At 35.8% G+C, this 17046-nt stretch overlaps 1 protein-coding gene across 3 annotated transcripts in view; it reads left to right on the forward strand.

Annotated features, from left to right (window-relative positions):
- The window catches only part of CC2D2A (coiled-coil and C2 domain containing 2A), a 66506-nt gene that overhangs the window by 10499 nt on the left and 38961 nt on the right, over positions 1-17046 (forward strand). For 2 of the 3 annotated variants that reach the window (XM_040594354.1, XM_040594364.1), the window contains exons 5-15: positions 181-269; positions 808-909; positions 2734-2835; positions 3663-3839; positions 4015-4168; positions 5560-5696; positions 7153-7284; positions 9417-9626; positions 12239-12339; positions 15211-15351; positions 15772-15928. In XM_040594354.1, coding sequence (XP_040450288.1) covers positions 181-269; positions 808-909; positions 2734-2835; positions 3663-3839; positions 4015-4168; positions 5560-5696; positions 7153-7284; positions 9417-9626; positions 12239-12339; positions 15211-15351; positions 15772-15928 — 1502 coding nt within the window. Of the gene's footprint in view, positions 1-180; positions 270-807; positions 910-2733; positions 2836-3662; positions 3840-4014; positions 4169-5559; positions 5697-7152; positions 7285-9416; positions 9627-12238; positions 12340-15210; positions 15352-15771; positions 15929-17046 lie in introns of those variants that run through there. The other variant, XM_040594373.1, reaches the window with a different exon arrangement.

The raw sequence follows: 17046 nt of genomic DNA on the forward strand, positions 1-17046 counted from the left end.
ATTTAAATGATAGTCTGTAAGGTCTGGATTTCAAAGAATGTTTCGTTCATTCACGTTTTGTCATGCCAGTTCTTTCTCGTGAAAAATGGGACTCTGTATGGTAAATATAGTTTTATTTTACATAATTTTCTTTCAGAAAATATGTAATTTAAACATGTTACCAATTTTTATCTGTTTCAGACTTGCCACCTGGTCCTTCTACACTGAGAACAGACTTTGCAGAATTTTCTGTTAGGGAGCGAATGAGAGAGAAACTAAAAGCAGCGAAGGTGAGAATCTTTCAGAAGTCCTGTTTGGTTAGATTTAGTCTTGTAAGTACCACCCACTTCATTTTGCTTGCTTAGTGCTATGTGAATCTGAATTGGGATATTTGCTTTTTTATTTCTAATGCTGAAATAATGCTTTGTTCATCAGTCAGTGCAGTTATTTTTCAATGTATTTCTATTGCTGGGTTTTTTTCTTAAAGTTTATATTTAATTTGTTTGTAATAATATAAACGTTATCATTGTTATAATTTAAATTATTACAATTATATAATTCACATCATTACAAGATCCTTCTGTGGTTTCTGTCAAAAAATTTCTTACACTAGTTTGAAATCAGTGGATTTCCTTGTAAGTTTATGGGGCCATTTAATAAGAGATATTAACATCTAGGTTTGTAAAGTCACTTAAGCTGATAGTTAAAAGATTCTGTCCCTAACACAAACATGCATAAGTTGTTGAGTTCCTAGGAATTATTGTAACTGTGGTCTTACTATATTTCTATTATAGCTAAGCATTCTTTTGTGTGTGTGTGTGTGCTTAGTCAAAAGCAGAAATTAGTTTATTGCAAGAAGACCCCAGTCCACGACCAAGAAGTTTAAAAAGCATCAAAGAAAGGAAAACAGAAGTCAGATTGGATGAAGCGGTAAGAAGGTGCATTGTGTCTTGCTGTCCTGCTAATAAGAGAGTAAATGTGAAACATGAAATAAATCAAAGATTGCATATAGTCTTGAAGATAAGTTTGATTTATTTTAATGGGATCAAAATTATACTATTGTTTGAATTAGTAACCAGGAAGGAACCTTTCTGATTATTGCTTTTCATGTACATATTTAACAATAGTAATTTGCTTTCATTGTAATATAGACATCATGTGAAAATTCTGTCATTTACAGGTTCGTGACTTCGGTAGCATAAGATACCTTGAAGTATTTAAAAGTTACTGTAACAGAAAGGACCACTGTATTATAACTTCATATAAATTGGCACAGTGTAATTGCTAAAGGCTGTATATAAACTTTGTCATTGCACTGTATTGCATTTCCTTGTTACTATTTTATGTTTAGGCTTTTTTAGTATAAGCATGTTCTTTCTTATAAGATGAATTTTGTATTAAAAAAATAACAGAGGCTATGCCTGTGCAGAACTTGCACCCAGATCTCACCTGTAGAAAATGTGTTCCAAAGAACGTGTATGCCCAGGAAATAACAGCATGTAGCAGTAATGTTTTTATCTGGAATTCCAAACAATGTGAATTAGCCTGGCTACATTGCTTGTCTAGGGGAGAATTACCTATCCATGTAGGTTGTGGGGAGGTTTTTGTCAGCATTTCCTTATAAAATGTAATCATTAGCTTTCAGTTAAGTAGCATTGTTTCAGTATGTTTGTATTGGGAAATGTAGAAGTGATACTCTCATTAAAGTTGGTTACTAATTTTACATAAAGCATATCTGAAACCTTCCATGTGTTGGTTTTGTTTCCTGTACTCATTTACACATATAGAGAGTATTGTTTTGTTGTTAAACAAGTGGCCATCAGATTACGAGGGTTTGAGATTTACTTTTTGCTATGATTATTTTGAAGTTTAGGTTGAATAGATGTGAACTTGAGAAATGCCTTCCTCTTAATCTAAGAATTCAGACCACAAGGAGAAAAATGAGATAGAATGTTAGATGTGTTTAGGTTGGCTGAGCCTGATAAAAATCACTTTGAAGCACTTAAATGAACTTGCTGAAGCAACCTCAGAACCAGTGATGTTCACAGTGACCTGTGTGTAGGGACAAAGGAGGCTTCAGAAAACTGGTGATGGATAACTTTGCTGCCTTCTTTCTTGAAAAGGTAGAGGAGTATCACCCATGGAGTTTTAGAGTAACCTAGCAGTAACCGAGAGAGAACAAATAATCAAGTCTGTGTTTAGGCACCCAAGCAAGGGAGTCAAACTTTTTTGAATAATACCAAAAAGTTTTTTCCTGATTGCAGCAGGGGCTGTATGAGAAGGTGGCCTTAGCTCCCTGATTCCTTGCCCTGGTCAGCAGTGGCTGTTGACGTCCTTGCCACTGCTGCCTGGCTTGTGCTGTCTGACAGCCTCTCATTTGTAGACAAGAAGATTTTTGCATTGCTACCCCATTTCTCCCCCTTGTGGAGATTAGCTTGTGGTTGCTTGTGTTTGGGAGTGCAGAACAATGATCTCATCGGCAGTGAAGAATGCAAGCTAACAATTATGCAGTGAATCACTTCTTGGTCTATTTCTGGACCCAAAGGAGAAATGAGTTAAGTAATAATTAGATGTACCCTTTTAAGATAACTGTAAAATCGGTATAATTGTTACCACAGTAACTGTGTTTCTTTTTGTTTGGGTTTTTTTTCTGTGCAAATATAATATCTAATCTCTATATTCAGCTATTTGTCTTTTTTTTTTAATTATGGATCACAAATATGTGCTATAACTTATGTATATATTTTTATTTAGTCTGATAATGATAAGTCTAGGGAGATGCAAGAGGAGGAATCCCACTTATCATCAAAAACAAAGTTTCGTGATTCTGTAAAAAAGCTTAAGCAAAAGTCAACAGTAAGTACCAATTCCTTCATTTCAATAACTGATATTAATTACTTTTAAACTTGATATGACTTCATGATTCTGTTTGGAGAAGCAGACAGAATTCAGTCTTAAGCAGTGAAGAGGCTTTTATTTAACCTAAAAATTCAAAAACAGTATATGCCAAAAACTGAAATATAAAAAGAGGACCTTATCAAATATAAGAATGGCTATGGGTTATTTGATTATTTATTTTTTTTTTAACAACAACAAAAAAATCAAGTAAACCTATCTGGTTACAATTACCGAAGCTTGGAGGAAAAATGTTTCTTCTTTTAAATCTTTCTTTATTGAATACCACCAATTGGCAGTTAAAGCAATTTACAGGTTAGTATATTCATATTTATTAGGCACAAAATGTTGCTATTAATTCTTTTATTAGAAGATTCAACCTAACACTAAAGGAGCCTGGGTCTTTCAGAGGCAAAATGTCATTAGAAATTTCTCTTCATATCATTCACCTGGATATCTGCGTTATGGCCAGAATTTAAACTTTGGCAATTCTGATTCACGTATTGTTCATATTTAAAACAATAAGCTGGTTATAATTAAATGAGGTAACTCTCTCTAATAAAACATTGCAGGAAATATTTAATGAAGTAATAGTATAGCAATAGAGACAGTTTCATGTATCATTTAAAAAGTTCAGTCAGTTTCAACATTTGAATGAGGGTTTTTTTAAGATAACGTAATTATTCTGTGACAAGTGTTTGTACATGCTGTTATTATTAATGGAAAGATATCTTCACTTGCCCTAAATTTCTGGTAAATATTATATTAATGTATCTTTGTCATCTTAGTTCCAGAATGATTTTCCTTCCGCTGAAGAAGCATATAATTTCTTTACCTTCAGTTTTGATCCTGAGCCAGAGAATGTAAAAGCTAGAGCCAGGAAGAGGAATGAATTAAATGAAGAGGAGGAAGCAGAAGAAGAATGTGTAGAAACCCATGAGGGTGAAGAAGAGGAGGAGGAAATGGTGTGAGCTATAGAATAAATGTTCATATTTTTATTAAGACTTCTTGAATTAATTTTAATAACCTAATACAAAATGGCAACTTTTGTTTCCTTAAAAATTCTCAAAGTGTACTTTCTAAAGATCTCCATTTTAAGAAATATATGAACTAACAGAGATGTTTGCACTTAAACTATAGGATGAAGATGTACGCCTAGTTAAAGATGATGATTTATTCGTTATAGGGCAGACAGCTGAAGATTTTCTAGTAATGAAACCTGCTGATTGTGAAAGCTACTCTGAGCAACTGAAAAAGGAAAAAGAATTTCTCTTCACTCCCAGCATGCTAGCAGGTATGAAGATAGGTACTTATCCTTTTTTTTTTTCCTGGATTTTTGCATGGCATGGGGCACCCTTTGATCTGCTGACAAATCTTGTATCAGACAGTCTCTGTCAGCAGAGAGATACCTAATTGTGGTTTTCTGACACTGATCATGCAGTCAAGTCTGAAAAGGTTGGACAAAATGGATTTAACTAGGAACATGCACAGCTCAGCTGGTCATTAGCTGGTATGCTAGCAAGTGAACGTAGGGCACATCAGTTGCTCTGGGGTAGTTACCTTAGTGCTGTCTATAGTAAATGCAAGATGGCTGGCCCCTTTTTCACTGGGGTTTAGCTATTTACATTATTTAACATAAACAACAGGTTACTGGGTACATGCATTTAAGTACTAAGGGTGGCTTGTGCACTGTACGCTGTAACTTACAGGATTTATTCACTTGGCCACATCTGCATTTTTTTCAGTGTGGTAAGTTTGTCAAGAGTCATGTAATTAACATAAGGATTTTGGTGATTCAAGGGGCCCTTTTCAAAAAATTTCATTTTGTGAATTGGAAATAGTCAAGACTGATCATGTCTCTGACCTTTTTGCCTTATTTCCATAGAACTGCAAAGTCCTAAAAAATTGCTTCATGATATCACTTGCTATTTAATATTTGAACTGGAAGAAAAAGAAATTAGTCTGTCTGTGGTCTGTACCTGAATGGTATTGGCACAGCTTGCAATGCAATATCAAAATATTTGACGTTGGGTGCCTCTGTTTTTTCATGTCTTGTAACTTGGTTCTGACAGTGTGGTCCCCTGTGTTCTGATTTAGGGGATAGTTTTTATTGTAACCCTCAGTGTAATCCCTCCCTGTTCTGTGATTGCTCCTAGCCCATACACACCAGTGAGATAATCCTGCAGGCAGGCTTTAAAGAATTCCACCTGCTGTTACTGGGCTAACATGACTTTTTAAGCATGTTCTGTATTTTATACAAGAGTAGCTTAAGCAAACTTTTAATAGTAATGCAGATTAATCTTAAGTTTTGGTTTATATGGGAAGGGCTTAGAAATGTTTGTCTAGTCAGTTGTTGCTGCTAAAGGGGATTGACACTGTTATGCAAGCAGCCATTAAAACTAAAGTTATTTGAAGTATTTTTTGGTGAGGAAATGTTTAATTATCTGTTTAGGAGACTTGTGACACTTTTATGACAGATTTAAACTGGGGATCTGTCCTGATTAATAATAGGACCTGTTTTGGTTATGTATTTACTTCTTTTTTCCTAGTTAGGAAAATATTTGATAGCATGCTTAATAGGCAGTGCCATTCATTTTAAGAGTGGCATAGGCTCTTGGAGAATTAATACACTAGAACTACAGTTATATGATCTTTTACATGGTTTTCTGTTTAATTTCTCATTAGTGCCTGCTTCTGAGAAGATACCTAGAAACTTGCAGCCTAGGTACCTTGAGGATGAGGGTCTTTACACAGGAGAAAGGCCTTTTGTATCACAGTCTAATCAAAATATTTTAGAAAACAGAATACTCAGACAGGAGCAAGTAAGTCACTGCTACCTTCTTAGTTGTATTTTTTAAAACTCTTTATTTATCCATATTTTATTTTGTTATAGTTAAGTAGATGGATGGTCATGGTAATATGGGGCTTTCATCTTTAAAATGTCTAGCAGTATCTGACATTAGCAAATGTGGGGTTTTGTAAGAGTGTGTTTTTTAGTGTATCCAAGTAGTCAGGGCACCAGACTGGGTCTTAGAAAACTGGTCTGTTTTCTTGGCTCTGCTTTTAGCCTCGTGGGGAACAAGTCGCTTCACTTGTATTGGCAGCTAAGGTCTGGCACAGGCAATAGGGGTAACTAAAATTAACTTTTTCTATAACATGCTGTAAGAGATAGTGGTATGTATAAAGACTTAACAACAGTGACCAGCTCTTGCTTATTATTTACTAGAAAATCATAACAAAAGGAAACAGTTTGGAATTACTGTTTTCTGTGTCCACTGAAGGTAATATGAAGTAACAGACTTGTAGAAATTTACTGATCATACTGTAAGGGTAATTAAATATTGGTATAGATTATCTGGAAAGGTTTTAGAATGCTTTTAGATTTTTAAGAATAACTTACAGAAACACCCAGGAAGTTGGCTTGGATATATTTTATCCTGCTGTATTATCCTCCTATACACAGGAAGGTGTGTATAGTTTAGTATAGATTTAAGCAGCTATGCAGCAGCTGCCTTTTATATTTTATTGTGATTCTGCGAATCCTTTGTGGGCTAGCAGAGGCTCTTTGTGAATCAGATGAAGAGTGTTTGGATCTAAAACTTTTAACTGGCCGCCTTCAACCCAGTTAATTTTCTGGTTGTCTTTACCATGTCACTACATCAGCATTTGGGTCTAGAGTCAGCTTAAGCCAGGTATGGGAATAAGAAGGCAGGCCAGCATCTTTCACCAGCTGCACTAGTTTAAACTGGTTTTGAATCCAGATCATGAGAGCAGAGTTTAACATGTGATGCCGTCCATAGCAATTGGTCTATAAGATACTTACTTCATCTGCTTTCATAGAAGCTGTTTAATTAGTTCAGCTTGTGGACTAGAAGAGTTGAGAGATGCTTTGATAAATCAACTGAGCTGCCATGTAGCTCTTGTGTAAAACACCATAATTTTTTTACTATTAGTTATTTAAGAAAACAATGTTTAAGCAAGGGGTGTCTTGATTTTGTTCTTTTTTCTTTGTTTCTTTCAAATCTATGATACTGAATCTTGAAGAAAAAAAAAGTATGTTTAAAGTTTGAGCAAGCTCTTGGTCTTTTGATTTCAAAACTTTCCTATAGTATATTTGAAGATTTCGTTTTGTTATCTTAGAAAGCTGTTGGTTAATTCTATCACAAACAAGTCATAGTCACCTTGTATTCCATAATAGTTTTTCATAAGGATTATAATTTCTTAAGTTACTTTTTATGTAAAGTAAGAATAAACGTAAAAATATTTTTTTATTTGTAGGGGAAAGAGTGGTTTGGTGATGATGGCAGAGTCTTAGCATTGCCTAATCCAATTAAACAGTCTTCTACCAGGCCTCCAGTATTCTTACTGGAAGAAGGCGTTGCACCAGAACTTGAAACAGTGTATCAAAAGGTAGGCATTGGTGTATGTGGTTCCTCAGACCCAATATCCCAGTTCTGCACCAGAAACACTGGTGAGCTAAAGGGTTTTGTGCTAAGAATTGTGAGTACTGACTGCTTTTCAGGGTTCCACAACCGGGCTTTAAGTGTGCTCTACTTTTTTTAGTGTATTCCATGCCTGTTTTTCTATAAGGATAATGCATACAAAAGGATGAAGAGTTCAGCCAGCAGTACTGGTTAAAATAGTAAGGTGTCAATCCATGGCAAACTCCTTCAAGTCTGTGAGTCACTAAGGTCTCTGTGAGGCTCCCTTGGACATTCTCATGCCAAACTAAAGTAGTTCTTGTATTAGTGTATCTGCAAAGCTCCTCGTGCTAAGGAGCTGGTTGACAGTCTATAATTCAGGGGTCCTCAAACTACGGCCCACGGGCTGGATGCGGCCCCCCAGGGTCCTCAATCTGTCCCCCAGTATTTACAGAACCCCCCTGCCCTGCCCCCCCCCCCCCCCCCCCCCCCCGCCCCGGGGGTTGGGGGGGGAACCAAGCAGCCGCAGATGGCTGCCTGCCACTTCATCCGCACGCTGGGCCCCTGGTTAAAAAGTTTGAGGACCCCTAGTCTACATGATCAGCAAAGGTGCTCTCTGCAGCTTAAAAGAGAAATAAGGGCATTAGTGGAAACTCCTTTAAAATAAGTCTTTGCATGCAGTTCACTCATGTAGAAAGCAACTAATTTTGAATTATGTTTAATCAGTTTAGATTATTTTTCTTTTTTTTATTATTTTTTCCTCAACCACAGCATACCTGCCCTGGAAAACAGTAGCTACAGTGTGCTATCAGTCAGTACAAATCAAAATAAGTTTCAGTTAAAACCATTTAGCAAGCTTTAATTGTATAGCTTGTTAGCACTCTACTACCCCCTTGTAAAAACTGTGACTTTTTAAAGTAGACTGCTCTTTTGGGACACACAACTATTTCTGCCTGCTGCTGTTGATACAGATTTGAATGTTGCCCTTTAATTGATGATGGTTACAAATACACAATTCTAGGATGTGTCCAGTTACCATGTATCTGTGCATGGTGTTTCTGCATTCAGAAAAAGAGATTGCTACTTAGATCTTGGTAATGGTCCAAGAGAGCTTATGTTTCAAGAACACGTTTACATGAATAGTGACATATAAATACCCAAATCGGTGCTGTAAGAAAGACATTAAGCTTAGAGGTCCTTTATGGGCAGGAAAATAGTTAAAGCATAAGGAATATAAACTGTCATTTTAATGACAGATTATGTCATATTAAACATTTTGATGAGAAATTGAACATGGAAGGATCAGATGTACTTAAGTGTGTTTTGTGTCCATTTATGCCAGTCCTGTAAAAGAGCTATGCAACTGCTGAATTCCCCTCTCAACCCCGCTTTTTCCAGTTCTTATAAAAGGGCTGCAACAAACACTGCATAACTAACAACTTCATCTTTGACGGTACCAGAATATCTGTGATTAATCTCTTTTTGAAGAATTCTAAGAAAGAAGCAGCAGTAGTCAGGCAGGAAGCACTGCTAATTCTCTTCTGATTTTGGTAACCTGAAGATATAAGCCATGATTGCCTTTCAGTTGCAGTGGGTTGAAGCGGACTCTTTTAAGCTTTGTTGCTGAAAGCATTCATTGTGCTTTGTTGGTGTCAATTTCCCTGGCATTAGAATGGGGAAGCAAATAACATATTTCCTCTTCTGCACAATCCAAATGGTCTACAAGGAAAGCTGCTTTCTGAGAGCTGGACTGTTTACCTTAGAGCTTAGTTCTAGGAGGAAATAAAGTGATACTAAACAAACAGGTAAAAAGAGAATAGGCTTTTCTTTTTCCAGTGCAGTGTCATTGTCTTCATTGCTCAGCAAAATGTGCAATACAAGCAGATGACTTCTTATTTCAGCCTCATATGGGCTATCAAAACTGTTGTATAGAATACCCATGGTAGTTTTATGCCACCCACTTGTCAATAAATCAAAGGGATTACTCCAGAAGCCTTTACAGTTTAAGACTCAACAGCTGTATGTAGGCAGTGCTAAATGGGTCACTTTCTGTCACAGAATCTTTTTGCAAGATAGGTTTGTTGGGGCTTGTGAATGCATTTTCTTTTTTTTTTGTTTCAGGCAATAAAAATGACAGCTGCCAATCAGTGTCTTGTTGGACCTGGAGATGTTCAGGGTCTGTTTCAATTGGATATTGATATTTCTGGACTAATATTCACTCATCATCCCTGTTTTAGCCGTGAGCATGTGTTGGCAGCTAAATTGGCTCAGTTATATGATCAATATTTAGCAAGAAAACAGAAGAATCTTACCAAACTTCTCACAGACAAGGTATTTCTCTTCCATCGTCACAGCTTATTGAGATAATGATGTGACAGAATAAGTTAAAAGCTGAATTTTTTTCTTCAGAGTAGGATGATGAAATTCTAATTATATCTAACCAATGGCATTTTATCAGAAGGTAGAAACCTAAATGTTTCACCTAGGTTGCTGTGTGTTCAGTGGAGAACTGCATTTTGAAGTTTATGAATTTCATTGATCTTCTATTTAAAATGAACTCTATGCAGGTTCTGAGGATCAAGGGGGAATCCAATTGTTAGAATACAATAATGTTTACATAGTATTCCTTAGAACACACAAAATGTTTTCCAGTGAATAAAAGGTAAGTCTTTACAGGAATTGTGTACGGCAGCTTTGACAGGCAGAGAGCAGAAGACAGTATTCAAGGATGGAGGGAAGTTAGTGAAGTTTAGTTTCGCTTCTTGTTTAAAAGTAAAAGGAAACAGTTTAATTTCACCAGATTCTACAATAGTTGATGACCCATTTTCAGGTATATATCTGTTGTGTTTTAAATACATACTGTTGTCATATTTGCTGTGTCACTTGTGGCACAGCAAAACCCTAGGCTGAATGTAGACTGTTCTGGTCCTGGCTCTGTTACTGACTTCCTGGATGACCCCAGCTGGGCAGCTTACACTCTGTGTGCCATCGCTTTTCCTCCATCCGTACATTGGAAGTAAGGGTAGTGGTCTTCTCTGGTGTAAATTTGTGCATGAACATTAGATGTTGTTAGTACAATTCTAATATCATCAGGGCACACGAGAATTCTTTTAAAGTATTTTAAAATGGGTTTGAAATCTGAAAGGGTAACAGTTCTTTAGGAATGTGAGGTAAATATTGTGATACAACACAGCTTCATGTAGTAGGACTGATCTGTTAAAAAATAATTTAATTAAGTACATATAAATTCAGATTTCCATAAATTAAAGGTGATTATGATTTTCTACCTTAAAGGACTAATATAAGGGAAAAATCATTGTATGCAAGGTCATTTTTGTATTGGTGAGTGAGGATCAGTAGGTGCTGTACAGATACTTCTGAATCAGTATAAAGCATTAAGTTATAGTTCTAATGCTGGACAAGTATTTCATACAGTGTCACAACATAATTTGTTGGCGTACTTTAGTCTGTGATTACTTTTGAAGGATTTGCTTTAGTTTTCCGTGAATCAGTGAAATAGGACTTTCAGGTTCTCCATGCCTGCATTACAGGAACATACGTGTGGAAGGGATTTCCTCAGTGTTCCCACAATACTTTGCCAGTATTGTAGACAACTGCATAATATATTTCTCATAAATGGGTTTTAACAATTAGATATCTTAGCCACCATTCTGCTACTGACAGGCAGTTGTAAAACCTGTCTCCTCTAACAGTTACTCTTTAATGGCCAGATTGTTGCAGCCAAATTGTTCTTAAGCCTAAACAACTCTTCCTCCCTTTTCACCTCCCTCCCTGCCATGTCCCAGTGGACTTACCCACTTTTGGTGCTTGCTCTTTGTATCTTAAAATAGATCACCTCTCAGCCCTCATTTTGGCAGGCTAAAGAAACCACACTTTCTGTCTCCTTTTGTAAAACATACTCTGTGTGCCCCAGATGGTACTAGCAGCTTTCGATGTGTTTGGTTATTCTTCCAAAATTGCTTTCAGTGTCTTTTTTTCTATACCAGTGAGTTTCATGTTGCCCATGTATGGAGAGCTTCCTGCTCTACAGTTATATTGTCTCTCAACTTGACAGGTTTGTTTAAAAAAAGATTTGCAATTTCATTGCATCTACTTTTGGATGTAGTTGCTTTAGTCTCCTGCAATGCCATTAGTCGTTCTGGTTTCACATTCAGTATTACCCTTAAGGAGACCTACGGTAAAATAATAACTAAAATTTTAGTTCCTATCCTACTGCTATTACTTATTTTTCTTTCTTCTAGTGAGTCCTTTACATTCTCTTGTCTTCATAGCCATGTATATTTTTGCATTCTCCTAAACCAGATCTCCATCTTCTGTATAATGATTTGATGCCTATCTTCAAAACTTAGTTGAAGGTGTGTGGTCTCTTGTCTTGACAGTACTACTTCAAAAGAGCTGTACCATTATTCCCAGTTGTCTTCTGTAAAACTCTTCTTCCGGTTGTTACATGCAATATGTGATGCTTAAATGTTTTGTTGGAAGGTGCCTAGCTTCTGTAAGGCATTCGTCAAACCCACAATCCGTTCATTTTTGTTGTTTATTGATTTTTCTAGAGTTAGTGTCACTTCCTTGTCCCAAAAAAACTTTTTATAGAAGGCGAGTTTTTGGCAGTCACTTCCCCCTCCCCCTCCTTTGATTCCTAAGCTTTGAGAATAATCCCTAGATCAGTCTTTTCCCTTTGTTTTAGATCTGTCGCAGTGATTAAAGTCAGTAAGTCTCCCTCATACATCCCAGGATCCTAATTAGAAATTCATCTTGAAGAGTCAGCACCTCACAGACATGGCAAAACCCTGTAAATACAGAATCAAGACAATTCAGAGTTTTGTGTTATGTATTAACTATCTCTTTCATGTCAAGGTGCTTTACACTGTATACGTAATAAACATCAAGCCATCTGTTAACTCTTTGTTTGTTCATTTAAGCTGCATGCTTTGAGGAACGCTGTGCAATGTACTATAGATGGTGGTGGTCCTGGTACTTCTGTGGCACAACAGAGCATACCTGAATACAAAATCGAGATCAGGTAGGTATGAATTCGTTAAGTCATCGTTTTTCAAAACTGTATTCTTTTTTTCCTTTCTATGCTGGTACAGAATATGGTTCATGTCAGACTTCTAAATTATTCTGTAATTAACTCTAGAAGAATTTGGAGGGCTTAACAGTTCATACTGATACGTTGAGTAAAAAAACTATGAAGAAAATGCAGCTTAGGCTGAAATCTTGATTCAAAGTGGTCTGATTTGATTGCCTTTTTTCAATTACTTAGTAGCTATTTATTGTTGTGCCTTGCACAATTAAAATTTAATTAAAATAAAGTTTCAGCAGACATCAGCTGGATGCATGAAGCTGTCACAAAAATGCAAGTAACATAACTTTTTGAAAAGACAAAACCCCTAGTTTTTTCCATCTTCTTCCTTATTACACAAGTGTTCTTGATTCACTTCCCATTCTTAGGTATTTTGGCCATGGTTTTGCCAATGGGTTGATATACATAAAATGGTAAAATTTTGTTTCACAAGATTACAGTTATTGTTCCTGGACATTGACTGAGTAGTAAAAATATATTGCATTTTTTGGCTTGGTAGTGGAAGTTATTATTATTTTTGACAGGTGGATAGTGGTGAGCTGTAAGCATAAGCAGTATGATAAAAATAATGTTATTTTGAAGATTCATGATGAACAGCCTTTTAACTAGTAGACACTTAATAAAAACCTGAAGGTTTTTCACAATCTGAAGGTAGGCAATAATTTATTAATTTAAATAAACAGAAGCTTAAACTGAGGTAATGGGTCACATGATAATACAGTATTTTTTAGAAATAATTTTTTGATAAGTATTCTACTTTCAGCCTTGAAATCTATATCCACTTACACTTGCACATCCACTCACTACTCTTAGTTTGGGAGTTGCTTCTTCAGCTTTTCATCCTTCAAGTACACTGTCTTGTAATACATTGGTATCTGTACAGGACAAATATAGAAGTCTATAATATTTTATATTGAAGGACAAAGTCTTCCTTCCACTGAAAAAGTAGCTTTTATTAATATTTTTCTTAATACATTTGCTAGAGGACTATTTGTGCAGTTACCGTACCAGTACCTAGGAGACAGGAGCTTTTGCCAGGGAAAACATGAGAATAGTCATGAGAAGGTTCGCTGTGGGAATGAGATTCTTGGATTTTGGCACCAACCCTGAGACTTGTTGATGTTTAATTCTGATTAGAAGAATATTCATTCTGGATATCTTAGTATTTTTCTAGGTCTTGAGTGCTTTAGTTTAGTGTCACAGTATTATGAATCAGAAGAAACTCAGCTGAAATCAGTGAGATCAGTGTTAAGTCATATGAGATGAGCTTGGCTGGGATTATTCTAGGGCTTTTCATATCTGTAATTCTTTCTGGCTGCAGCTCTGTTGTTGGAAGCTGTTACACATATGAGACTCAGATGGGCTCAGGAATTTTTACTACCATGGTGTTTAATACTAACTTGGACTACGTATGTTGGTAAAAACATCTGACCTGCCTTGTCTCTCTTCTAATACTGTATTTCCCTGATGGTCAATGTAGTACACTCATGAGAAATTACAGATGGGAAGAGAGTGTAGCATGGAAAATAGTCTAATTGTTTCCTCCACCCTCCAATAACATAACTGATGTGTGCTCTTTGCTGTCTGAAGATCAGAGCTATAGTTTTCCATCAGTTTGAGGAAGAAATGTCATCTGAAGACAAAAAACCTTTGCAAATTAGCAATTTCATCCCTACTGTCCTCATTTGCTGAGGAGGAAGCCAACATATGCTGCAGATTGCAGGTTTCAGGTTTTTCTGGCTGATGCATTTTAGCAGAGGTGATTTTCTACTGAAAGGTCCTGCTTCCAAATCGAATACATTAAATAGGTGTAATTACTGACCTGTATGTTCCTCATGTCTTTAAACTTCATCTGGTAGACAAAGAAGAAAAAGCTGTTAAGCTGGATAAGTAATATTCAAACTGCTAGCTAATCAAGTGGAGAAGTTCCTCACTCATATTGCTTTCTGGAAAGTCTGTATTTCTTTGTGTATTTTTTTTTACTAAATTTTTATGCTGTTAAATAACGTATGATGTATTTTTTCTCTCAGCTCTAACTCAGCCCCCCTGTCTTCCACATTCTCTGAATGTTACAAGCAGCAATGTGTTAGTTTACATCTTCTTTTATTTATTTTTACATCACAATGTTTTTACTAGACTTGTTTGCCTACCAAGATAGTATTGGAAACAGTCTGTGCTTGTGCTGCATAGACATTTCCATTGGGAGTGTGTGGTAGTCATTAAAAGTGCTAATGAATAGCTCTTTTACAAACAGATTAGAGGGTGGATATGTGGAACACCAATTCTGAGGGGGAAAAAAAAAAAAAAAAAGCCCTGTTAATTTTGTTTGTGTTATGAATCTTGTAGGGCTGTCAAAGGACTTTTATTTCATATATTATTACGTTACTTCATCTCTGCAACTTCTTTTTGTAGCATGTTAAGTTTAAAACATATTATGTGGTGTATGATTGAAGTAAGCGCTATTTCATAGCAGCAGTATAGGTTTCCTGGGCAGTTGTTTACATGAACTGACTTTAAAATATTTTTAATGATGTACAGCTGTAATAAGCATTTCAGAAATCTTGGAGATCTCAGGAGAATGATTTGTAATAGAAGTCAGATTGTCCAAAATGCAAGAAACTACAGAAGGAAATCAAATCCTGCCATCTTCAAGTCTGGGTTTTATGTTCCTTGGATTTAAACCACTGCAGCCATCAATCAAATGGAAACCCACAACACTTGGCTTTTGGTATTGCAAGTTTTCACTGTATTGTTCCACTGATTTATGCAATTCTGATTGATTTTATGCATATGCATATATATTTCTAGGCAAACCAGAAGACTTCGTGATGCTGAACAAGAAAAAGACAGAATGTTGCTTAAGACCATTATAAAAGTTTGGAAGCAAATTAAATCCCTCCGTGACTTTCAGCAGTTTACTAACACACCCATGAAACTTTATTTGAGGAAGTATGTTTTGATAACACTTTTTGTACATTTGCCAACAGTGGAATTCTAATAAGATAGTCAATTTGGGAACGTACAATTCTGATACAAAGGGTGTAAAAGTCAGCATTTTACTAGTGCCTGGTACTGGTTGACCTGCCACTATTCATTTTGAGTTTGGGGAGGAAGGAAGATTAAAATAAAAAGTAATTACTGTAACAGAAAAGGATTTCTACAGGCTAATGAGTAAAGAAAAAGTAATTCATTCTGGATGGTAACTATCTGCTATGAGTTCGTAGACTATCTGTGCTAGTATTTTTAAATAGAACACACTTTTGATACAATGAAATTAATTCATGGAGTAGACTTACATTATATATTGTAGACTTTACTGTAGCCCTTATGTTAATTTATGCAACTTGTTGATCACCTTTTTTTTTGAAGGGAAGAGGTTGATCAGAGATTAGTTGAAAAAGAGTATGAAGCAGAAATTCAGGCTGAGATACATGAATTACTAGAAGAATATATGGAAGAATATGAAAGGAAGATGGAAGAGTATAAAATTGAGCTACAAGAGTGGAAATCCTGGAAGAAGGCACAGGTTTGTTTAAATTATTGAGCTTCACAAAAAATAAAATTATTACTAAATGTGTTGAGAATTTTTCCATCTAATACAGGAGGAAAATCAGCTTCAGGATAGTGATGCATTAATTTTGTAATGTATTTGGATACATTTTGTATACTTAGATTTTGTTAGTAAATTAATAACTTGTTAGTAAATCAACAATTAATTAAAAAAATTAAAATGTGCAAGGCTTTTGTGGAGCATTGCCTTCCTGCTGTTGCTTTTCAGCACTTCAGCAGTTTCTTCTTTAAATTTAATAGTTTTGCTGCATTCTCATTAAATTTGTTGTTCTTTTTGCAAAGAAAAAATATGGATTAATTTTGTGTGTGTGAGTAGTAAAGCAAAATAATTATGGGGTGTTTCTAATGAACAAGCACCTCATGTCATCTCATGTAAATTTATGTTCAGGAATATCCCAAACATGGAAAATTTAATTATTATTCTAGCTTTTTACCTCTGCAAAGCTGTATTGCTAATAATTTGTACTGTAGTTAAAGACTCAAAAGTGCTTCAAAGGGATATTGACAAATGCAGAAGCTAGAACAATACACTCCAACAGGATCATCTTCAGAATAGCCTGTGGCAGTGCTGGCAAAATCAGACTTACCTTCATAGATATGGCAATGTACTAGATACCTCAGGGTGATGGTGATTATACTGGAGTATAAGTACTGCCCAGTTTAAACACTGTGGGTTTTTTGAATATCAAAGCAAAATAAAGTTTAAGGAAATGCTTCAAATACAGTTTCAAGGATCTAGTGCATCTGCTGATACTTTTATAGAAAGCTTTTTTCATATACATGCAGCATCTGTGGAAGGCACTTAAAAGGTTTGAGGGGAAACTGGTATCTAGTTATTGGAAATGTCTGTTATCAGAATACAAGTGGGCATGTGACTCATTATTATCGTGCCAATTTATTTGTAGGATAAGATGAATAAATGGAAACCTTAAAATAAGGACAGATAGTCTTGAGCAGTGATTATAATGGGAGCTACCTCTATTGATCTACCCCTAGCCAGCTGCACCTTTGCAAATACCATGGTGGGTGGTTCCAGCCAAAGCTGCTCTCGTATCTTTTTAGTGTGTTAGTCAC

This window comes from Falco naumanni, chromosome 1, assembly GCF_017639655.2.
Source record: "Falco naumanni isolate bFalNau1 chromosome 1, bFalNau1.pat, whole genome shotgun sequence".
Lineage (NCBI taxonomy): Eukaryota > Metazoa > Chordata > Aves > Falconiformes > Falconidae > Falco > Falco naumanni.